Source organism: Elephantulus edwardii, unplaced genomic scaffold (assembly GCF_000299155.1).
Source record: "Elephantulus edwardii isolate Elephantulus edwardi_28Jun2011 unplaced genomic scaffold, EleEdw1.0 scaffold00104, whole genome shotgun sequence".
In the NCBI taxonomy this organism is placed as follows: domain Eukaryota; kingdom Metazoa; phylum Chordata; class Mammalia; order Macroscelidea; family Macroscelididae; genus Elephantulus; species Elephantulus edwardii.
In genome coordinates this window covers 610923-635110 of record NW_006399854.1, presented here as the reverse complement: position 1 = coordinate 635110, position 24188 = coordinate 610923, and the positions used below count along the sequence as shown (strand labels likewise).

The window sequence follows — 24188 nt, the reverse complement described above, 5'->3', positions numbered from 1 at the left end:
CAGTTGCTAATTAAACATAATTTAAGAACACATTATTTCATAATACTGAAAATTATAACATCAACATAATTAAGAATCTTTTTGCTTACACTTTCTGATATAGGGAGATTTTCTAATGGAGGTTGCTGATAATTTCTAGAAGTTAAATCTGAAGAACCTACCAAAACAAAGGAACTGACTTTAGTAATGTTTAAAATAAAAATTTCACTTTTAAAAATGGTATAAAAACAATTTTTTCCAGAACTTATAAATTCCATATAACTAGAGGACTCAAAAAGGACGCCATTTTTGGATTTTAAAAAATTTAGTGTTAATAAAAAAGATACAAAGATTTTTAAAGTTGGTATTTTGGAAAATAAGGATAATAACTAATAAACAAATAACAAGTATAAAATGTTACAGCAATACACTGTGAATTTAAGAAAAGTTGTAAGTAGAATCATTTGTCAAAAATAAGTTGTTGTGTGCTGTCGAGTCTGAAACAACACAGAGTTGACCCTCCAGCTAGTTTTCAGAGGCTTTATAATACTTGGGAGGAGACTGCCCATCTCTCTCTCATGGAGGAGCTGGTGGATTAGAATCACTTGATTTAGGGCTGACAGCGCAACTTCTTACCACTAGGCCACAGATCAAGTAAAACAATTAACAGGCTATTCAGGCCACAGCCTCACTCCTAAAAACAAAACAAAACAAATCATACCATATTGTTGTGCTTAAAAACATATTCATTAATTTCATCCTAGGATGCTCTTCTGGTCCATAGAGAGCCCCATCGCTGGTCAAAAGACCAAGCCTCTCTGGCAGTTGGAAACTATCATATACTCCAGGAGAGAAAGATGAGCAATCTCCTCTCTTGCAATTTAAACCCTCTTAACACCAGCTGGAGCCTCAGTTCCAACTCAGCAATGAGTCAACATTAAACAAGGAACAAGTATGAACTACATACAATAGCTTTGACTTTTTTTTTTTTTTTTTTTCAAAAATTTGATCCTTACAATAATTCTATACCCTTCACTTGAGCTCAGGGCAACTTAAGGGACTTATAACATCGACCCCCAGGTAGTTTTTAATACAAAGCCAAATGGTACTGCATCACCTAAACAGAAGGTTGAGCATTTGGTAAAAGGGTAACTGGAGAAAATTAACCACACTGTACAAGTGTATCTAACACAGTTGTGTACAGTATTCAAAAAACACACAGAAAAAGCATAACAGGAAACTAAAATTTCATTCATTCAATAACCACTTTACAGACTGATTAATATATTCATTTTCCCAGGGAAAAGAGTAAGTTTTGAAACTGAACAAAGTAGAAATCTTCTATGTTTCAAAATTTAAGTATTAGGAAGGCTCTAAACTTTTAAATACCAAAAAACAATGTGAAAATAAGGACTTAATTATTTGCGAAAAAGGGAAATTTGTTGAGAACCTATATGCAATTACATACCAGGTAATGTTTCTTTCAAGCCAGTTTTAACAGGAAGCTCTTTATGTGCTGGCAAAGCATCAGGAACTCGGGGCAAATCCTCTTGAGGCAAAGCCATATTACCTCCTAAGTTTGGAGAAACGACCTCACGAAGTCTCCTCGTCGGTATTTGAACCTTTTTTTTCTTTCCTGGGCTAAATTCTGTGCCCTTCATATTATATGTATAAAGCTAGTCGTCTTCTGTGTAAGATTTCTGAATTTTTCACTGCTTTGAGAACTAAGGCGGAAAGGAGGGCAGGGTACAACATGAGAGGAGTATGATAAATCGAATCTCAAAAGTGATTCTGGAGCATGCAATCATCATAAATTTCAAACCAGAACATCCACAAACTGGACAGTTACATGTTTGTAATGAATACTTGAGACGACTAAAAGGTCCAGTTTACTTATTAATTCCAGTCTATTAATTCACTATGTAATGAGAGGCAAAAGAAGAGCCACAAGAGCAAAAACCACCCTAAAACACAGTGCACTCTCCAACTCAAGAGCTGACAGGCAGCACCAAGCAAATGTCGAGGATGGATTATTGTAAAGAACAGGTAGTCATCCAAGTAAAACAAAGACACAAACTAAAATCCACCCACATAAGAAGCTTAGCAACTTTCTTCAACAAGGCACATTCACAAACCTCCAGATGCAACCACCAAATACTTAAATTCACCCTTTCGTGTCTCGGGAAAGCTCCGTAACCACGAAGCCACCTGTCTATCCAAACAACAGCTTCAGTTGCCCGCGGATCAACACCCACTTTCCCTTTAATCCCGCCCTAGAGAGATAACACGCATGCGTATCAAGAAAAACGTCTACCACATCCAACCAAAAAACCGGTGTGCCCTGCGGTGCTCTTCCTTTCCTTTCCGGATGGAAACAAATTCCATGCGTGGAAGTCCTCAAGCAGGTTTGAATATGGTAGTGTTTGCTTGTTACTTTTTTTTTTTTTAAGGCAAAACATTGCCTCGTAAGACTTAAGCACTGAATGAAACCCGAGAGGCTTATTGAAGACATACAAATCTCTCGAGTAAACGGTAACACCATTCGTGTTTATTAGGGAATGTTTACAGTGTTGCTCCGGAAGACCGTTAGACCCGTAGGATTAAATAAATTTGTCTTTCAAAACGTTTCAACACATTCGGGCTGATATCGGAGAGGAGATCAAAAATCGAGCGCAGTACTTAAAGGGTGAAAAAAAAATAATAATTATCATTAGATTTTCTAATTCACTGGCAGTATCAGCTCTTTCCTTGAGATTGCCTGCTGTTGTACCGAATCGGCGACGAAGGGTCTCGGTGCTATTTGCCTTTCCCGCTCCCACGTGTTCTCTTGGGTAAAGCGGCCGCAGCGCTCTCCCTGACCTGGGCTCTTCTCCTATAGACTCCACTGGCAGTTGGACTGGCCCTGCAGCCCCCGGATCTCGTACAGGTGTCGAGTGCAAGAGTGAGTCTGTGCTTAAGTATGATCTCCTTTCTCTGCCTGTAGAATCCCGGGCGGGGGGCGGCAGGCTGCGTTCTGGACAAGTGGCAGGGTCTCGTGGAGGCCGCTACGTGTGCTGGGGGCTGCGGAGCGGGGTGACCCCGGAGTGGCTCGGGACTGGTGTGGAGACTGTGCCACAGTGGAGAGGATAGATCTTAAGGCTCCGAGCCACACGCAGGCTAGGTTTGGGAAATAAGGATCTTGTCCTAGGACACAGTTAAATCAGAAGGTAGCCACGCCGTGACCTTGGTCTGACAGGCTGACCCCCCCACCCTTGAACTGGAAAAAAAACCACACCTCTAGACAAATTTTCGAGGACTTGGCGGTTCAAATCTTACCCTTTTAAGTCTTACTGGAGCCTTTTAAAATAATGCAAAAAAAAAAAAAAATCGCCAAACTAGTCTGCTAACTTCTACGCTAGATGGCCAATTTTACATATTTTACTTCTCAGTTGCCTTTTTCCTTCCAAGACATCCCAAGGTTAAAGGGAACTTTGAGAGCCCAGCTATGGCAAGCCCTTTATTTTTTGTACCTTGGCGAGTTTTTGTGATAATCATTATTTCTTCAGTTACATTTCCTCATTACTGAATTCTTACACAGTATCTGGATTGGCTTGATTTTGGGGGTTACCCCCTACAAATTCGTGTATAAAATAAATGGATTACTGTCATTTTTGCAAGAGACGGTAGAGATGATTGAACGTCCTTAATTTCCCTGTGAAATAAAAAGTGACCTTTCCTCTTCAGTCTCCAGCCTCTCATAACAGGTGCTCACCGGTTAGATAGATAGACGCTTGATAAAAAAAACCTTTAATAAGTAACTTGTATTGTGCCATCCAGACAATTCTGACTCATAGTGACCATATAATAGCACATCTTTAATAACAGGTCAGTGTGTAAAACCCAGGTTGGGTCCCAGATTGATTCTTCTCTGTGCTTGAAGCCAGCCAGCCTTTCCATCTGAAAGCAGTATGCTATAATCTTTGAATTGTTTCCCCTCTCTCTGGTTAATGATGAAAGAACCCAGGTTGAAGAATGTCAGAAAACTGGCACTTCAAACCGACTAGCCACTCAACTTGAGAAAGATGAGGCAGTCTCCTATAAAGATTTACAAACCCAGTGGGCACATCTCTTCCCTCTCTGTGACAGAATCTATATGGGTTAGCAGAGGGTTTGCTGTTTTAGTTAATGATGAAAGGGTGGTGGTGCCTGATTAAAGCACTAAGTTACCAACCAAAATGAGGGAGGTTCAACACCACCACCACCCAGACACACTATTTGGAAGTCAGTTCCTATAAAGACTGAGAGCCTTGGAAACCTTCTGGGTAAACTGCCCTATGAGATTGTTATGAGTCATAATTAACTTGGTAGTGGGTTTGATTTTGCTTTGATGGATTTGGGTTACTATTAAGTCAAAACAACTTTCTAAACCTGCCGTAAATGTTCTAAAATGGATGGATGGGATGTGGAAGAGGTTTACTAACCGAATGAGTTTGTGAAGATTCAGATCTATGAAATTTCAACCTAAGATATTTATACTCCCTGGAATCCTACCCTTCTACTCCTCTATCCCTCAAATAAATACAAGATTTTTCTTGCATCTTATTTATTAGGATTTTTTTTGTTTCATTCGCTTGCTTTGTTAGTGCTTTTTGCTAAACTGTTTGCAATAAGTTTATTAAGACACTGTGCCCTTTAACCCTAATTTCTTCAGCTTACATCTCCTTCAGGACCTTCTCTCCCTGTAGTGTGCCATGCCACGGTGAGATCACCAGGCCAGAGATTAATGTGTTCAGATTTCCCAGTTATCTCAGAAATTTCTTTTGCATTCAATTGGTTTTCTGTGTATGACAGAGGATCCAGTCAATGTTCACACATTTTGATTGTCATGATTCTTAATCTAGAGCAGCTGTTGTGTACCATTGAGTCTGAGCTGACCCTCCAGTGGGTTTTCAGAAGCAGTAATTGCACAGGAGATTGCCCATCTTCTCCCATGGAGCAGCTGGAGGATTCAAATTATGTCTTCAGGGTTGCAGTGCAGATTCTTACCACTAAGTCCCCAGAGCTCGCTGTAACTAGCCCCATATTGCAGATTTTCTGGATATTTTTTTCATGAGCTGTCAGGTTAATTAAAAAAAAAAGTGGCAACATAGTGTTCTGTTCTTACTGTATCCCACCAGGAAGCAGTTACTGTTATGTGGTTTCTAAATGGTTTTTCAAAAGGCTCATCATCTGGTCCCGTACTTGCTGACATGTCAACTCAAAAGGGCTTAGTTTAAGGAGTGAGGAGGAACCTTGACTGCCTTTTGGGGAGCATTGTAAGTTTCATTTGGGATTTTGAATGTTTGTATTTTTCATACTGAGTTAAAACATTACCTGACTTTAAAAAAATTACTTGTGGAGATGCTTGAAACTATGGATAGAGCCTATTCTCCAATAACCTATCACTAATGTCTTTTATCATCTATTCATAATCCTTGTCTGGGTTACAGAATTACCAGATACCCCTTACAGTTGTAGAGAGTTGCACACAAAGGCCAGTGACTCTGGCAGTTGGAATCTATTAGCCACTGTATGTCAGAAACAGGCAGTCTCCTCCATTGCAATTTATAGTCTCAAACTCAATGGAGGATCAGCTACGAGTTGGTTCTGACTCTGTGACAATGAATTTGAGTAATCTTAACAAGGACCAAGAACAGTTATACTGCCATCAGAAGAATTAGTTACTCTTGAGTCCAGTTACAGCCGACTTAAAGAGATTTGACTACAGACCTAGTATAACTCTTCATATGATTTTGCTAAAGAGAGAAAAAGAAAAAAAAAAGGGCATCTCCCCATCATATCTTGGTTAATTTAATGTTACATTTTCAATATTCAGAAATTTCTAGCGACCAAAGGCATGTAGTTTGAATCCATCAGCTTCTCTGAGGAAAAAAGATGAGCTGTATCCTTTCATGCGATAAAGTGCCTCTGAAAACCTTCTGGAGTGTTAGCTGTGAGTTGGTTCTGGCTTGGTGATATGCAGTAACAACAATAATTTTTTTAGGACCCTTGCCAATTCTTTTTGCTCTTTTCTAGATATTAGATACCCTTTTTGAGAAGGAGGTTAAAATAATTTAAGGAAGGTTGTGCTTAACAAGAGTAAAACTTAAAAAATAAACATGAGAAAAATATAAGCAGCAGAAAGAAATATATTAATAGTGTTTGAAGTTGATAGATTAAAGAGATTAAAACATGTATTTAGCTATTGGAGAATAACATTTTCGATAAATAATAGTAATTATAATAGCTTTTTAGAAACATTTTATGCGTCTTGATTAGAATTGCCAAAGAGGCTCCAAGTCTGGGTCAGCAACATAACTCCCTACTAGCTAATAACATCAGAGTCCCCTCCTTTTTTTTTTTTTTTTTTAATCATGGTAGGGTGGGAGGGAATGATGGATTTTGAAGTCTGAACCCCAGTTACTAGTCTGTAAGTGGCTTTAATATAAATGTATGACTCTTTCTGAACCATTCCTACTAAGAGTATTTGGAGAATCAGAAGAGAAGTGTAATGTATACTTAAGACTTAGAAATAGAAAAGATTGCATGATAGTAAGTTTTTTTTAATGGTAAAACTTTTTAACTAAAGGATAAATTTAAGAAAGTAATTTCACAGTGAAAAGGAAGACACTTAAACAAAGTGGCAAACAGATTTGGATCTCCTCATATAAGTTGTCTGTTTAAAGGAGCCTCGGTGTCATCTTGTAACCCCATTGTTTTACAGGTAAGAACACGCCTCACTGGAGACATTCAAGGAAAGGTTGGACAACCAACCACTGTTGCAGAACAGAAAAGAAACTCATGCATCAGAAAAGGTTTGAGCTGATGACTGCTATGATCACCCTCTAATAGTCCCAGGTTTAAGGAAATATTTTGTCAAATTTCAGTTTCACTATCAAGTAGTTTGTATGGTTGTTGAACTTTGTTATTCAACATAATTTATGATTTCAGTAACTACAGCTAGTATACAGATGGACTTAGACTATCTCAAACAAGCAAGTAATTAGTTGATACTAATTCACCCTATTATTTTCTAGGGTCAAATATTATAATTATCTATGCCATAATCATAATATTGGCAACAGTAGAGAAGAGCTTTGGAAATTTAAGCTGATTTTTTTATTTTAACTCTATGTCCAAGAAAGGTGTTGTGTAGCTTAGTGATTGCACTGACAACCGAAAGGCACGCAATTCAAAACCACCATCTGATCCAACAGAAAAATATGGGCAGTTTACTGCTTCTAAAAACCTGCTGGACAGTCAGGTATGATTCAGTTCCAACTGAATGTTACTTAACAACAATAAGAAAACTGCTGTTAGCTTTTAACTGTTTGAGAAAATAAAGTTTGTAAATAAAGAACTATAAGGAAATAAATAATAATGTTAACATATTACTCTTTAGTAGCTAATAGTACTTTTCTAATATAGAGACCCTATTTTTTTTCTAAAAGACTACCAACAATATGAGAATTCATTTTAATACCACATGAAGGCACTCTTGATCTTGTCAGGGTATCCAAATCCCAATCGTGATTTGTCAGTGGTGGGGTCAACACAGTGTTGCTAATCTCTGAAACTTTAACAGATCTTTAAAGATTTCATACTTTTTTTTTTTTCCCATGGTTATTGGGTTTATTAGAGAGCTCTGGACTAATGGTAAGAAACTGTTCAAATCCACCAGCTGCTCCACAGGAAAAGGATGGGTAGTCTCCTCCTGTGTGGTTTACTGCCTGTGAAAACTTAGAGAGGCAGCTGTGGGTCTGTTCTGACTCCAGGGTGCACAATAATAACATGGGGTTTATTGGGGAAGTTAACAGACTATACTTAAGATTGGCAGCAGGACACTGTCCAGGCAGCCTCTCAGGCCCTTTAACCTTCAGTCGCACTGCTTTGGTCAGTGTTAGAAAGTTCCCTTAATCCTGCCAGTTATGGCACCTTCCTCCTGTCCCCCAGCAAGCTTGGGTGAAGGTTTTTGTCTCTGGTTTGTGGGACAGCTCTCTGCTGTTGGTCTCTGATTCTCTGCTAAGGCTGCTGTTGCTCTTCTGTAGCTCCCAGTTTGGTAGCACAGGAATCTCAGGCATTGAAGGATGCACTGCTTCCTCTTGCTTGTTGGTATTAAGATTCCCAATTTCTGCCTGTGAATCCACTCCATTTAATGGCGAGATTAGCCAAGGCCTTTTAAATAGACTAACACATTCTGTGTATTTTTTTTTTTTAATTTTATTAGTTTTAATGAACATTTACAGAGATTTTGGGTTTTCATTCATTCACTGTTGCACTGTTTTCTCCACCCTCCTCCCCAGTTCGTTCTTCTTTCCCCCCCATGTCTGTTTTAATTGTCCAATTGCCACAGTGCTTGTCAAAGCCAGTTCTGATTAATCTCCTTTGTCAGTGTGTCCCTTGCCATTCCCTATCTCTCCTCCCTGAGAGAGACTTCACCCTGATTCATAAGGGAAAGGGGATGGCGTATTCTCTTAGCTACTTCCTGCTGAAAAGGGATGCTGTGGGTTTCAGGGTGAAGGTCTTCTCTCACTACTCTAAAGGACCCCCTTGGCAGTAGGAAACACATAGACTATTATGGAGATCGACCCTGGAATTTAGATGCACTGCCATCAACCGTGCCCAGCCGTACATGCTCATATCCTTGAAGATGTATCATGGAAGTGTTGCAGCCTTCAGACTGCAAAGCAGCAAGATGTTCTTCCTTTATCTTGAGTTTCAGCTCATTTTTCCTTTGCATCTCAGCGATTTCCTCTGGAGTGGCTAGTACAGGTGATGATTCTGCTACAGGTGGTGATTTACCAGAATTGCTGAGTCAACCCAAGGGCAGATCAGTAGTGATGCAGCTCCCGCCGGCTGTAGTGCATCTTTTTACCACTAAGCATAGTAGAGTTCCTCCAGCAATCGGGTGATGAGACTATCCACGTTCAGCTCCCCGCCCGCCATCTTCTCGGCACTCGGAAGTAGAGGCTTTTGAGGGATAAGCAGTCTAGCACCCCAAAGGCCCTGCGTCATTCTGTGTATTTTTTTTACACAAACACACACAAAAATACACTTGATGGCACATAACAACAACAACACATTCTATTTGAATGATCCCACTTCTCCTTGTGGCATAGTCAAAGACAGTGGCTAGGAAAGCCACTTTGAATAATAAATCCTTACCACCACAGACTACTTCATGACTTTTCTAGCCATTAACCTTCATATTTGAAAAGTTAACTTTCCCCTTAACTGGACTACAGAGAGTCCTTTTCTTCCTCTCCCAGAATGGCTACTGAGAGAATCCAATAACAGGAAACAGCAACTGTGTTTTTTCTCTCTGTGAAACTACCCTACCCCCCATTTTCTCAGAAATAGTTATCTGAGATCCCAGCCCTCCTCCTAATCTTGAAGCATCTGTATACATCCCTTTCCCCAAATCCCTTGTAAGAAAGTATAAAATCCCCCTCTAACTCTTAGTGGGGACTGGTCTTCTGCTTGAGAGCCAGCCTGGCAGTTTCTTCTCAATAAACTATCTTTCTTGGCCTGCACTGAGTTTTGTCCTTCCTCAATGATCTTACAGTCATTATATTAATAACTAGATTCATGAAAGTGTGCAAGCCAGCTACTTCATGCCTTAATCATTGTAGATAGCCAAGTTCTAATTGTCCATCCCTATCAAACCAAAACTCTGAGGAAACAAGCACATTTTTCTAGAGAATCTTCTGTTCCAATTGGAACTTAAGCATCTGCATCAGAAAGATTTCATACTGTCTGATGTCAGATTGAAAGTAAGTGTGAAAAAAAAATCCTTTAAGGAAAAATAAAAAAAAAGTAAGTGAATTTTGTCTTAAAAAAATATAAGGATAGGAAAAGAGAACTGGAGCTTGACACCATGGTTAGAAGTCATGCAAAATTTCCAAGATGTTGTGGAAATCAGATAGGGGTGGGGTTTTTTGCTGAGTACACTGTATTAGTTTAGCAATTCAGAAAGTTTAGGGTCTACTGGATAACCTTTTGTACTTTGAACTAGAAGCCAGCGATAAACTAAATTCCTCAGTTTGTGTTTTATTGTCCTTGTATTTCTTAAGTTTCCACAATATCTTGGTTTCATTTAACACCTGTTTCTGTAAAACTTGTCCTACCAGTTCTTTGATCTTTTTAGGTTGTTTTTTGGTTTGGAAGCTTGAATAATTCTAGTTAAAAGCTTTTGTTAACATCATCGACCATGCTACGTCTTGTTCTCTGGCAGGAAATAGAGAACTATACAATCTTGTATTTTCCCTGTTTTCTTTATTATCTCCATGTAATTGTTTAGAAATATAAAGATATTTGTTCCATTTACTTAGTTCTTCCATTGGTAACAGTTTACAAAAACTATATAATACAATTAAAAACCCAGACAATAATAGTGATACAAGTCAAGATATGGAATATTTCTGTCCTATCATGTCTTATTTCCTTTCTACCTCTACTCTATCCTTAGCCCCTGGAAACCATAAAATGTGTTCTCTTTTTTTTTTTTTTTAAATCCTATACCATTGCTAGTGGGAATGCCAAAAAAACCTACCATATGACTCAGCAATTTCATTCCAAGGTATACACTGAAAAGACTACAGAGACTCAGAAAGAGAAACTATGTACCATTGTTCATTGCACCACTACTTACACTAGCCAGAAGATGGAAACAATATAAATGTCCATCAGCAACTGAATGGATAAACCAAATGAAACAATGTACCATTGTTCACTACTTACAGTAGCCAAAAGGTAAAAACAATATAAATGTCCATCAGCAATTGAATGGGTAAACCAAATGAAGTACATACATAAAGTGGAATAAACTACTTTGACAATAAAGAGCAAGTAAGGCTTAATTCATGCTAAAAATGGAGAAAGCTTGAGAGTAAAATGCCAATCACAAAAGGATGAGTATTATTTAAATAAAACAAGACAAATGTGCACGGACCAAAGTTTATTAGTAAATAGCAAGGGTAGAAAGAGGAGGAATGTGGACTTAACAATAATATGAAAACTGCATTGATTAAGAGTAGGCTTGATCATTGTAATTGTAGTCAATAAGTTGTATACCTGTAAAGTTGAACAGGCAAAAGTTTTATGATAGATATATTTACAACAAAGAAAAAGAGTGCTATTGAAGCTGCTTATGTACAACCAAATATGATGGGATTTTGTTCCTTGGTGGGAGGTTTTATAGACAGCAGATCTGAACCCTGCCCTATCCTGCACCTTTCAACCATCCCTGATATACTCACACCCGTTGCTACAGTCACTGTGTTGATGTATCTTGTCAAGGATTGTTCTTTCTTTTGCTAACCTTCCACCTTTGGTGTTATGGGTTAATGTTTAAGATGGCTTTCCTAGGCATTGACTTTGACTTTGCTATGTGGATAGGCAGGAATATGTGAATAAGGTGTGTTGTGTCCATCCACAAGGGTATTGGCTAGTTCGCCACTAAATTGAGCAGATTCAGCCACCCATTTGGGAATCTTCTCACCAGCAAAGAAGGAGGTATGCAGTATGTGTTCTTCAGGATCAAAAATTCCTTTGCCGCTCAGATTGCGGCCTTCAGAAGCAGCAGCCAAAGCAGAGAACCAGAAGCCCAATATGAGACAGAGCTGACTTTGGGACTGCTACCCTATGGAACCAGAGTTAAGAGCCTTTGTCCAAGTTTGTTATATGACTGGAGGAGAGAGTTTTAATTGATAGGACTTTATTATAACACTGGTCTAAAATTGTGAAGCTCAAGGCCTCAGCCTTGAATAGAGTGTGTTATATCCAACCTCAAGGGGATTGGCTTTTGTCTCCACTAAATTGAGCAGATTCAACAGGCGATTTGGGAGTCTTACTGCCAGCAAAGAAAGTATGCAGTATCCGTCCTTCAGGGTCAAAGATTCCTTTGGTACCTTTGAGCACATTTTGGAAGCTGTCCTGATTGAATTTGTAACTTGCTAACAACCTTTTGACTTCCACAGTATAGCTCTGTGTAGTCTCTGAATGATTACAAAGGATTCCAGACCCAGTAGAGGAGTAAGATTGGTGTTGGGATGAGTAGAAAGAGGTACAAGAGCCTGGGGAACATGTATGACCTCATGGGAATGAATTTTGTGTTGTGGATGTTGTTGATGGGGACAGTTCCCCTTTATGGAGTTAGTAAAAGTCAGATATAGCCATCTTCACACTGCTCTTATTTTTTTTTACATCAAGCATGATTTTTTCCCAAGGACTAACTCCTTCTGACATCATGCTGAACGTATGTGAGATGAAGTTTCATCATCCTTGGCTCTCCGGAGCACCCTGATTGCACTTCATCTAAGATACTTGTTCTTTTGGTAGTCCATGGGACATTAAGCACTCTTCTCCAGCACCACAACTCAAAGGCATCAATTCTTCTTCCTGATTCATTATGTAACTTTTAGATGCATAGGAAGACTTAGGAGTAGGGGACAGATTATGAACTTCCATGAAAATGGCTTCCTTTGCTGTGAGGCCTGAAGAACTGGATGGTACCCAGCTGCTATTACATTCTGATCAAAAATGCCTTAGAAGAATTCTAATCAAAAAGGGAAAAATACAGGGAACAATTTCAACTTGACTTCTAGAGCCATGAAGGGTAGATAAATCTTTACCTTAACAGATGACACATGAAGTCAGCCTAAAACTTAACAGTAGTTTATTGGAACTAATAAATAATAAAACAAGGTCTACTTGAGTAAATGCTGATGTTTTGGTAACTATCTCTAAGGGATAAAATTGGTAATAGCAACGCAGAAGATTAAATAGAAACTTCAGGGGCTGTTACTAAGGAAGGAACTGAAAAAGTAGGATGGCAATGGTAGACAATTCAGTGTAGTCAGTGTCACTAAATCGTATGTGTAGGAAATGGTGAAATGGTATATATTTTCAGCAACAAAATAAAATTTAAGCAAAACTATATTCTTTATTTCTAGAATTTTTTTTTTCATCCCAAGGAAGTTATACCTGGAATCTTACTGTGTCTAAGCTTTGAGATTGATGTTTTTCACTTAGCATAATGTCTAGAGATTCATATGGGTTCTGTGTATCAATAGTTCATTCCTCTTGTTGAGTTCTATTTCATTGTAGATGTGTCCATTTGCTTAATAGTTTCATCCACTGACAAGCAGGTAGCCTCTTTCTTGGTTTTTTACTCATGATTTTTATAAACTTTTGTATATAAGTTTTCATTTCTCTGAAATAAATGCCCCTCAGTATGACTGCTGCGTTGTATTGTAGTTCCATGTCTAATTTTTTTTTAAAAAAAAAACTTTGTGTTCTTTATATTTCAATTGAATTATTTGGGTTTTGACTGCTGAGTTTTAAAAATTTGCCAGATGCTCTAGTTACCTAGTGGTATGGAACTGTGCTGCCAACTCAAAGACAAATGGTTGACTCTGCCAGCTGGTCTGAGGGAGAAGGATGAGCAGACTCCTGCATGTAATTTACTGAATCTGAAAATCTGTTGACAGTCAGCTACCAGTTGGTTCCAACTCAGTAGTAAACATCTTAATTACTAGTAAGGCGCCATCGTAGTGTAATGTATAAGGAATACACTGCTACACACTTTTCTGGCAGTTTGATTTTGCCATTTGTTTCATGCAAGAAAAAATGGGCATTCACCTCTCATGAAGTTTACAGCCTCTGAAAACCCACTGGAGAGTCAGCTATGGATCGGTTCCACCCTACAGCAATGACTGACAACTTACTAGTGCTTTATGAATGTATAGTTTGCATATATTTTTCTCACCCTGTATCTGGAATTTCCATCTTGTTAAGGGTCTTGAAGCAGAAGTTTTTTTATCTACTTTTTTAAAATTTTATTATTTTTTGTGTGTACCATCAAATCGGATCTGACTGGTAAAGGAGGAGATTGCCCCTCCTTTTCCAGCAGAGCATCTGGTGGATTCGAACCACATACCTCTGGGATTGCACTACAGCTTCTTGCTAATAGGCCACCAGAGCTGCCTAGAAGATTTAAATTGTTAAATTTTTTTACTTGTGATTTACAGTTGTTTCACATTTCATTGAAGGGGCTAACATCTTCCAGTTAGTAGTTTTGCATCTTTCTCAAAAGTTTCTGTGCCTCCTTTCTGCGTTCTCTTCTGTTCAATTAATCTACTTGTTTGTGCCTCTGCTGCTATCACACCATGTTGATTATGGTAGTTTTATGTCATGATATCAAATATATTGATCCTTTCAATTTTATTTTTATCAGATTTCTTTGACTGCTCTGGTTTTGTTTTATTGGGGGGGGTTTGTGTTTTTTTACCTCATATAAAATTTCTGAATAATCTTATGTTTTTAAAAATCTTGCTTTGATTTGTTATTAGAATGTCTTTATATCATTATAATCAAATTTGTAGCATTACCATCTTCTTCCAACCTGTGAACATGTCTCTCTTATTAGGGTCTTTGACTTCTTTCATTGGTGTTCTGTAGTTTCCATTTTAAAAGTTCTATATATGTTTATTATAAAGTCTCATCTCATTTTTTTTTTTAATATACAATTGGAAATGGTACCGTATTGGTTTTCATTTCAGTGCTCATCACATCTTCATTACCAATTTATAGCAATATAGTGGTGGGGGGTTTTTTGTGGTGTTTTTTTCTGTTTTTTGTCTTGTAGCCTGTGACTTCACTAAGTTTTTTGTCAATTTTTGGGGATTTTCTAGGGCATTCTGGTGATATAGTCTATAACAAGTTTACACTGCTAAGCCAGAAGGTGCACATGTCTGGCAGTCTGGATCTTGTAGGGGCTCTTCGGGAGAAAGCTGCCTTGTCTCATCCCATTATGATTTACAGCCTCGGAAATCTGTTGAAGGGTCACTAGGAGTCAGCGATTTTCTATGTGCACTATGTACACTATCATGTCATCTTCCAGGAGTAACTATTTCTTTTCCCTTCTTCCAGTATATATGCCTTTAATTTCCTTTTCTTTTATATTTTTTTTTTCCATTCATTCATTGTTGCACTTTTCTCCCTGCCCACCACTCCCCCCGTACAAGGTTCTTTTTGGAAAGTAAAGGAAAAATTTTTTTCATCGTTTTATAATCCCTCCCCCCAGGTACACTCCATATGCAGCCTTCGTTCTAGATTCCTGTCATGACAATAATACTTAATCACATATCCCTTTTAAACAATTTTCTCCCTCCTCTATTTCAGTGCAGTATACATTATTTATCCCACCTTTCTCAGTCTCCTCCTTAATCACATATCCCTTTTAAACAATTTTCTCCCTCCTCTATTTCAGTGCAGTATACATTATTTATCCCACCTTTCTCAGTCTCCTCCCAACCCGGATGTCAATCCTGTTTTACAACAGTGGTACCAGGCAATATTTATCCTTTCGTGACTGAGATATTTCACTCAGCATAATGTCTTCCAGGGTCAACCATTTTGAATAATATTGCATGAGTTCCTTGTTTTTCAATGCAGTGTAGTATTCCATTGTGTGACTATACCACCGCTTCTCTACTCTATCCATTCGTTTGTTGCTGTGGCTTCATTTAAGTGTGTTTTGAAGAATGGTGACATTTGTGAAGCTTCAGGCAAATCAAAAAGTACATTGAAAAGAAAACCTACTAAGAAGAAAAAGAACCAAAAAAAGAATGCCACCACTCCATTAAAGCAGTAAAAAATTAGGGATAAATGTTGTACCATTTGGTCAGAAGATGGCTGCATTTACCCAGCTACCACTGAATCAATTGATTTTAAGAGAGAAACTTATATTGTGTTTATACTGGGTATGAGAATAAAGAGGAACAAAATCTGACTGATTCATTTTCCCAACGTTTGGAGCTAATAATACAGACAGTGTTTAGGAGATTGCTCAAGAGAATGAAAAGGAAAGTCAAATTTCAGCAGGTGACAATAAGTTTAAGTCTAAAGCTGCTCGTGGAACTCTTTTCTCCCTCCACCACCCCTGAAGCCAGGCCTAAAATTTAATGGCCCACTACCGCTGCCACCCTCTTCTTTCTTATCATGCTGATTACCTCCGTTTCCTTCTGGACCACCAATAATTCCACCCCCACCTTCTATATGTCCAGATTCTCTTGAAGATGTTGATGCTTTGGGAAGTATGCTGGTCTCTTGGTTCATGCGTGGCTATCGTACTGGCTATTATATGGGGTTACGGCAAAATTTTTTCCAGAATCTCTGTAGATGTTCATTGAAATGAAAAATAAACAGCCTGAATTTTAAAAAAAAAGTGTTCAAATTTCAATTATGAAAGGAGAATGGCGACTCACAGAGGTGAAATGATTTGCCTTGGTTAATGGTGGAACTCTGTACAACCTCTAAACTCTGTTCAAGTCTCAGCTCCCAGCAGCTGCAACTGCCTGGCCCAGTGAAGTCTCGTCCTGCACATAAATAATTTAGGATTTGAGCAAAGACAAGTGAAATTCCAACACAGATTTATGGTGTCTTTCCCTGCATATTCCTTTTACAACCCTGCCTCCTTAAATTCCAGCTGCTTTATTTCAGTTGCCAGTTGCTGGTCTTTTCACCCAAATGCATAAACTTCTGTAGCCAGAAAGAGGTGTTAGCAAATTCACCTAATGTGTTTCCCTTTTCCAAGGATCATATTCTTGCCATGCCTGAAAACAGTTATATATTCTGTCCTCTCTGTAGTTTATGGTGGGAGAGCAAGGTCAGTATGAGCTGTTTGCCCTACACCTATTATTTTTAAATGTTAATAAGTGTACGCAAATGTGTTTTCATGAACACTTGGCTCGATGACAGAATTCACTATATTGCTTTTCTAATTTTGGAGCAACTACACAGTTGCTGGGGTTTTTTTATTCTTTTTAACTTTTTTAAATTTTTATTCTTTTTTTTTTGTGAGTGTGTACTGTTGAATCCGACTAGTACAGAAGGAAATTGATTGCCCCTCCTTCTCCAGTGGAGCAGCTGGTGGATTTGAAGCAACTGTCTTTTGAATTGCAGTGCAGCTTCTTGCCACTAGGCCACCAGAGCTCCCTCCAGATGCATTTTTTAATGGAAGATTAGTCTATTAAAAATATAATAAATTACAATATTTTACTCTAAAAAAAATACACTGTCCTCTAATTGGTACCAATTTACAGCACACTTGAAGTTTCTAAGGCTATAAATCAGTTCAGAAAAAGACTGTCCTCGTCTTTCTCCAACAGAGCACCTCAGCCTTTCTGTTAGCCCAGCACATAACACAGTATGCCACCAAGCCTCCTTAAATACCTCACTTAGTCATGACATTAAATAAATGTATATTTATATTGCTGAAACTTATTTGCTAACATTTTGTCAAACACTTTTATGTCTAGATTCATGAGGTATATTCACCTATACTTCATTTTTTGTACAGTTGGCCTTCCATACTTGCATGTTCCACATCACAAATTCAGACAACTTTGGATTATAATAGTGCAGTCCTATTGGATATAGGGTTGTTTTCTCAAAAACTAGACTATAACATTTGGACTGAGAATAAGATAATAAACAGAAAAGAACTATTACTTTCTACTGCATATAAAGTGACACCTTTAAAAGTTAGGAGTTGTCAAGAAATTACAAGATAAAAAGCAAAGGAAAAATATAACTGGGGAGAAAGTATTTGATTAAGAATCAAGTTGCTGTACATGTTAATCAAAATGAGAATATTGATTTTTTTTTTAACCCTAACCCACATATAGCACAGTCTTTGACGTAAACCTAAATTTTTAGTTTCAATTCATATAAGCTTCTTACAAAGAATGATACACCCAGTTTCTCAGGGGGGGGGCTGGTTATCAGAAAACTCAAATATAATGCTTAATCTTGAAAATTCTGTTAGCCGTGAGTGTATATTACTGATATTTCCTTACTTTTCCTTTTGTATGCTGTTTGTTTTCTTAATGTCTATTTATATGCAAACTTTTATATAGCATTGCTCAACCTTTTTAGAATTATTGTTGTTATGTGCCATCGAGTCGCTTGCAACTCATAGCGACTAGAATAAATAATGGGATACAGCCTTAGATCTGGATCAACTGAGCCCGGGCCCTACATTTAACAATCCTGGTAATTCTGAAAGGGTTTTACCTATTATTCATCATTCCTTCTTTGTTGTTCATAAATCAGATCACAAGTAGCAAATGTGCAGAAATTTTTGTGATTGTCCCTTTTTGGACTACAAAACATACAAGTACAAACTATTTCAAAAACTATAAGATTTCTTCATTTTAAAAAATAATGTACAACTACTGTGGTTTCAGAATAGTCTTTTAGAACTCTTACATATTTTTCATGAAGGTAACTGATGGGTACTGGAAAGGATTAAATCGGGCGGCTCCTTGGAGGCAAGGATTTTGAGGCTCCGTCTAACATACTTTGGACATGTTGTAAGGAAGGACCAGTCCTTGGAGAGAGACATCATGCTTGGTAGGGTGGAAGGACAGCGCAGGAGGGGAAGGCCCTCTATGAGGTTGATTGATTCAGTGACTGGGGTAATCAGGATGGGTGTATCAGAGACGGTGCGATTGGCACAGGACAGAGCAGAGTTTAGGGCTGTTGTACATAGGGTCGCTACGAGTCGCACTCGACGGCACATAACAACAACTGATGGGTAAGTGGCTGGTATTTTCTTAACAATAGGACTCTTAGGTTTGCATAAGGAGATCTCAGGTTGGACTGTGGTTTCAATTCACCAGCATCTTTAGGAGAAAAGATGGGCAGTCAATCTGCCCCCATAAAGTTTTATAGCCTGGGAAACCCTATAAGGGTCACCCACCATGAATCAGAATAAACTTGACAGCAGTGGGTTGGTTTTTTGGGTATGGTTTATACTGGCATAGATATTAGTAAAAAGGATCGTGTAGTAGGACAGGTGAAAATTACATTAGCAAGCAGTGGGACAGATAATTCAGGTACATATATAAGAAGGATGCAGAGATGCCTGACCCCTTCAATCCCTTTAAGCAATTCAGTCTTAAAAACAGAGGTTTTAGGGAGCTCGGGTGGCCTAGTGGCAAGAAGTTGCACTGCAATCCCAGAGGTACATGGTTTGAATCCACCAGATGCTCTGCTGGAGAAGGAGGGGCAATCTCCTCCTGTAGCACATATTAAAAAACCAGAGGTTTAGATAGATGGATAAATTTGAGTCAAGAAAAACTAATTACTGGCAAGTCAGTTCCAATTTATGGTTGCCTCTAAGTACTTCAAGGTAGAATTGTACTCACAGTTTTCAATGGCTGGTTTTTTGGGAAGAGCCAGAGCACCTCTGGGTTAACTCAACCTCTTAAGCTTGCAATTAGCAGTCAAGTACATTTTAACAGTTTTTCCCATGCCCTAAGGGCACAGTACCGTTAAAAAATGCTAACTCTAAATAAACACTAAAAAATTTCAGATGTCATTAATGGTGGTGTATAATTATATGCACAGTTGGGAATTTATATAATGTAAGCAATAACTTGAGGTAGACTGGTTTCAGCACTATGTCATTCTTGTTTTAAGTTAATCTAAAAATATTAAATACACATTTATAGATTCAGCAGCATTATGCAGAGTGACCTAACATAGTCTCATACAGACAAATATTGCATAAGAATATTATTGAAAAACAGAAGGATAACTATTAATATATGAATGGGAACTCAAGGGGGGTGGTTAAGTAGGGGCAAAACCACAGGGTTTCAGTTTAATGGGTGGGGAGAGGGGGACAAGGAAAGGGGAAGGATCCAGGCAAAAAGAAAAGATAATGATGGGCAAGGTCCAATGGTGATTGATTTTATGAAACATGATACATGGGAATGTTTGTATAAAACACAATGTGAATGAAAAGTAGTGTGAAATGCAATGTGTACCGAACTTTGTAAGCAAATAAATTTCTAGATTGACAGGCGTTTTTCTTTTGTTTTTAAATCAGGTGACTAACAACCATATCATAAGAATATGGCTGCACAAATACCAGAATCTGATCAGATAAAACAGGTAAAGTGTTTGTGGGAAATAAGACTTTGCAAGAGTGTAAGACACTATTGGATGCAAACATGTTGAGTGATCTCACCGTGAAGCATGTATACTTTTCATTGTCAGAAATAAAGGAAAAATTAAATATTCAGCTAGTAAACTATATTTTGTATATTCGATTAGCCTTATTTAAATTAGCAAAACAACCTGTGAGTTCAAGTATTACAGAATGGTCTATCTAAATATAAAACATCAGTAACTTTCATAGCATAATTGTTGTAAAAATTAAATACCTGGTGGTGGGACCATTTGGTTGTATAACTTGAAGAATATGAAATGGATGAAATGGTATGTTTTACTATTTATATTTTCATTGTAATTTTTAAAAGGGGGGAGAAAACATTACAGAACCTTCTGATTTTCTTTTGTTCTATTTTTTTAGTTTAAGGAATTTCTTGGAACCTACAATAAACTTACAGAAACCTGCTTTCTGGACTGTGTTAAAGATTTCACAACAAGAGAAGTAAAACCTGAAGAGGTATGAAAAAGTGTTGCCTAGTAAAATTTCCTTAAACCTTCCTTTCCTCTACCCCCTCATCTCTCTCTAAACCTTTTATAAGAAATATAAATAGTATTTCCCTAGGCATTTTGCTTCTTCCTAGTGGTAGGATAATTTGAGCTATTTTTTATGTTCCATTGCTCAAAAGAACTGCAAGAGGCAAGGACCTCATTTGAGGTTAACAAAGCCAGATTTAATATAATAGTTATATTGTAATAATACTTAGGTTTATAGAGTATATGCCAGGAGCTGCTGAGTGACTGTTAAGTGTTAAGTAGTAAAGATTCTTCCTGTCTGTCAAGATGACCTGGCTACAAACACTTAGCAGAGTCTTTCTGTCTTATCCTTAAAACTCATACTCACTAGAAAGAGCAGAGCTCGAATTACCTATGTGGTTGTATTCCCCATCATAACTTTTGCACACTGACTCAAAATGAAATGAAAATTTCTTTCAGGGTGATGTTGATAAACTTTCATGCCCAGAATCTAGTGTATATATGTGTGTTGGCATTGAAACATACCGATAGTGAAAGCAGACCTGAAGCTCCATGAGGCGAGGAGCTTGCTTACCCTTGTTCTTGGTCAAGCAACCTTGTAGACATACGTAAGATACATATTCATATTTACCAGTAAATAGAAGAATCAAGTAATTGAAAGCTATAGTCTCTTGCTACGCATTATTTAATTCTCAGATACAGTACACAAAAAAAGAAAAGCAAATACTGTTTTCTTAAACTGGTATTTTTGGTTTGCCTCATGAATTTTTTCTTTCTAGACTACCTGTTCAGAACATTGCTTACAGAAATATTTAAAAATGACGCAAAGAATATCCATGAGATTCCAGGAATATCATATTCAGCAGAATGAAGCTCTGGCAGCTAAAGCAGGACTGCTTGGCCAACCTCGGTAGAGAAGTTCTGACAGGTGGACTTTTGATGTAATACTGCTAGCAGCTGTTGCACTGGAAATGAGGTTTCTGGCGATAGAATCTCTTGAAGCAAAACTTAAACTATCTGCTATGACTGTGACAAATGGAAATGGCTGGGGAAACAAAACTACTGTGTACCAGGAAAAATCAAATGGAAGAAGGTCTTATTCAATGAAGCAAAGATGCAACGCTTGATGAGGCCTTAATAGTCAGCAGTCTGGTCACTTGATTTGAAAAATAAACCATTGTCTCTTCACTTATGACTGTTAATTTTAAAGCAAAATATGTGTTCAATCATGTATGAGATGGGGGAAAAGTTTTATTACTAAAATAAATGGAAGTATCACTGAGCAGTTGTTTATACTGTATGGCACCATAGTATTCTGACTGGGCTGTAGATACGTTGAAATGTTTTTCAATCAAGATGATCCTCCAAGTACTCCTAATCATTCATGTCGGCCTCAAATTGCTGGTAAATACATAAAATAGTTATTTGCTAGTCATTTCAATGCACAACTAGTGGGCATTATACATTTTCACATCTCTCTTGGAAAAACCCCATCTGAGACTAGCTTAAGAGGTGGCAGCATTGGTGGTATAAATAGTGATTAAATGCTAGGTTACTAACCAAAAGGTCAGCACTTCGACTCACCCTCCACTTCATGGGAAAAAGGTGAAGCCATCTTCTGGTAAAATTTACAGCTTTGGAAACCCAAAGGAGGGTAGTCAGTGAGTCAGAATTAACTCCTCAGTGGCCATGTGTGGGTTGTTGTTGTTGTTGTTAGGTGCCGTTGAGTCATAGACAACTCATAGTGACGCTATGAACGAAGGGCCTGAGCACTGTTCATAGAGTGTCCAGAGGCAAGCCGTTTTGGAAGTGGATGTCACTCCTGCTTCCAAGCATGTTTTAATTGGGAAGCTCCACCAAACACTGTCCATCATGGTAACCATTATCACATTTGGCACATCAGTGTCACAGTGTTTAGCATCACAGCAACCATAAGTTAACTCTGTACAGCAATGTACAGACCAGTGCTATACCACTGAAGAATATTTGACAGAAAAACAATTTGACCCAGGCCTGAGGGCCACACATTAAAACCACCCACTTTGGTGGGTTTGGTAGCATAACTTTCTGTCCACTAGACCAACATAGGTCTATGTTGTCATTGTTAGGTGTAGTCAACAGCATGTGGGTAGGTAAGTGAATTATTTTCTAGTGGAATCTGATCTATTTTGCTCAAAAGCTGAGTCAAGCATGGAAGATTCTAAGCCAGACCAGTCATACAACATATGATTAAAAGTGAAGCAAATTTAAGTGTCTGCAAATTCTTAAATATGTGTATTTGAAGAAATTCAATTGCTGCATCAACTAGAATTTTTATAAATATAAGTAAACTAACAGCTATTATTGGTTTTATTAATGGATTTCACTTGATTTCAACCTAATTTTGTAATGAATAGAATACTTATTAATGCTTAGTATTCTAATTAGAATACAAATTATATGCTTAAATTTACCAAAGTGATTTGTTTTCTAATGTTAATGTAAAAGTTTGGATCTGCTTGATAATTTACTCTTTTCCTAATGACTGTAAATCCATTTTAGGCCATTAGGTATTTAACAATACCATTTAAATGTTAGGAGGGACTGACTGTTCTTGTAAAGGGACATCATGCTTGGAAAATGGAAGGTCAGCAAAAGAGAAAGACCCTTAGTGGGATAGATTGACAACAGTCATGGGTTTGACTATCAGAGATGAGGAAGGCACATAATAATACAGGGTTCAGACCTGTTCATTGGGTTGCGATGAGTCACACTCAACAGAACATAATAACAACATCCATATTACTGCCAATAATTATTATGTCTTTGGAATTACAAAGATAAAATATTCAATCTTTAAAGTTGAAATGTTAAAGCATAAGTAATACTTAACAAGATCTATGATCCATTAGTAATTAAAAGACTATGAAAAAATGTTTTATTATAAAGCCAGAAAAGCAAACATAATGACAGACTTACTCAAAACTTTTGCAATTTATACATAGTCATTTACGATACTCATTTCATAAAGATGGTTATATATGTACTCACCTGGCAGATAAGAGGAATTTCGTGAAGTAGCATCTCAAATACCTTGGGAGGGAGTGTGTGCTTGAAAACCTTCAGAAGTTCTTCTGGTTGTCCACACATTAAAAGAGCATTTCTGAGATGTTCAACACCCATTCTGTGGTCTCCTGAAACATTGATAAATTTTGAGCAAACTTAAAAACTTATTCAAAATAAGAAAAACTACTTGCTCAAGAGAGGAGAATAAGATTAATATATGAAATTTTATTTCTACAGACAGCACCGCATTAGACAGTACATTAGAATGATGATTCATAATGATTTGAATCATCAAAAATAAATGCTATTGGGGAGCTCTGGTGGCCTAGTGGCAAGAAGCTGCACTGCAATCCCCGAGGAACACAGTTCGAATCCACCAGATGCTCTGCCGGAGAAGGAGGCGCAATATCCTCCTGTACCAGTCAGATCTGATTTGACGGTACACGCACACAAAATAATAAAACATTAAAAAAAAATAAATAAATAAATAAATGCTATTCATTTATTAGGAATTCTTTACAAAGGGAGCATTTTTCTATTTCATAATCTGGGAAATTAATTTACTTGAACTTTTTTCTGATACCTGGTAATTGTTTTAACTTTGTTCCCCAATCTTCCCACTTCTCAAAACTCAAACACATTGCCAT

At 37.7% G+C, this 24188-nt stretch overlaps 3 protein-coding genes and 1 pseudogene across 3 annotated transcripts in view; 2 read left to right on the top strand and 2 right to left on the bottom strand.

Annotated features, from left to right (window-relative positions):
• Positions 1 to 1810, bottom strand: part of KIAA0586 (KIAA0586 ortholog) — a 224524-nt gene extending 222714 nt beyond the window's left edge. The window contains exons 1-3 of the mRNA XM_006891816.1: positions 1802 to 1810; positions 1448 to 1634; positions 90 to 157 (exon numbers count right to left, since the gene is read on the bottom strand). Coding sequence (XP_006891878.1) covers positions 90 to 157; positions 1448 to 1544 — 165 coding nt within the window. The 5' untranslated portion in view covers positions 1545 to 1634; positions 1802 to 1810. The remainder of the gene's footprint in view (positions 1 to 89; positions 158 to 1447; positions 1635 to 1801) is intronic.
• Positions 1811 to 2269: 459 nt separating this feature from the next.
• On the top strand, positions 2270 to 17326 carry LOC102863522 (annotated as a pseudogene).
• Positions 6722 to 21932, top strand: TIMM9 (translocase of inner mitochondrial membrane 9 homolog (yeast)). Its single transcript, XM_006891768.1, has 4 exons — positions 6722 to 6812; positions 19898 to 19962; positions 20384 to 20479; positions 21276 to 21932. Exons 2-4 carry the CDS (start codon positions 19924 to 19926, stop codon positions 21408 to 21410), a joined length of 270 nt encoding a protein of 89 aa, XP_006891830.1. The 5' UTR covers positions 6722 to 6812; positions 19898 to 19923; the 3' UTR covers positions 21411 to 21932.
• TOMM20L (translocase of outer mitochondrial membrane 20 homolog (yeast)-like) overlaps positions 21844 to 24188 on the bottom strand; it is a 14860-nt gene continuing 12515 nt past the window's right edge. The window contains 2 exon segments of the mRNA XM_006891815.1: positions 21844 to 21897; positions 23527 to 23669. Coding sequence (XP_006891877.1) covers positions 21844 to 21897; positions 23527 to 23669 — 197 coding nt within the window.

What these genes read in the sequence shown, in the direction of transcription:
- TIMM9 (XM_006891768.1), top strand. Translation starts at nt 19,924, where the DNA reads ATGGCTGCACAAATACCAGAATCTGATCAGATAAAACAG. An exon ending in AATCTGATCAGATAAAACAG is followed by an intron (nt 19,963 to 20,383) that starts GTAAAGTGTTTG and finishes CTATTTTTTTAG; the next exon opens with TTTAAGGAATTTCTTGGAAC. An exon ending in GAGAAGTAAAACCTGAAGAG is followed by an intron (nt 20,480 to 21,275) that starts GTATGAAAAAGT and finishes TTTTCTTTCTAG; the next exon opens with ACTACCTGTTCAGAACATTG.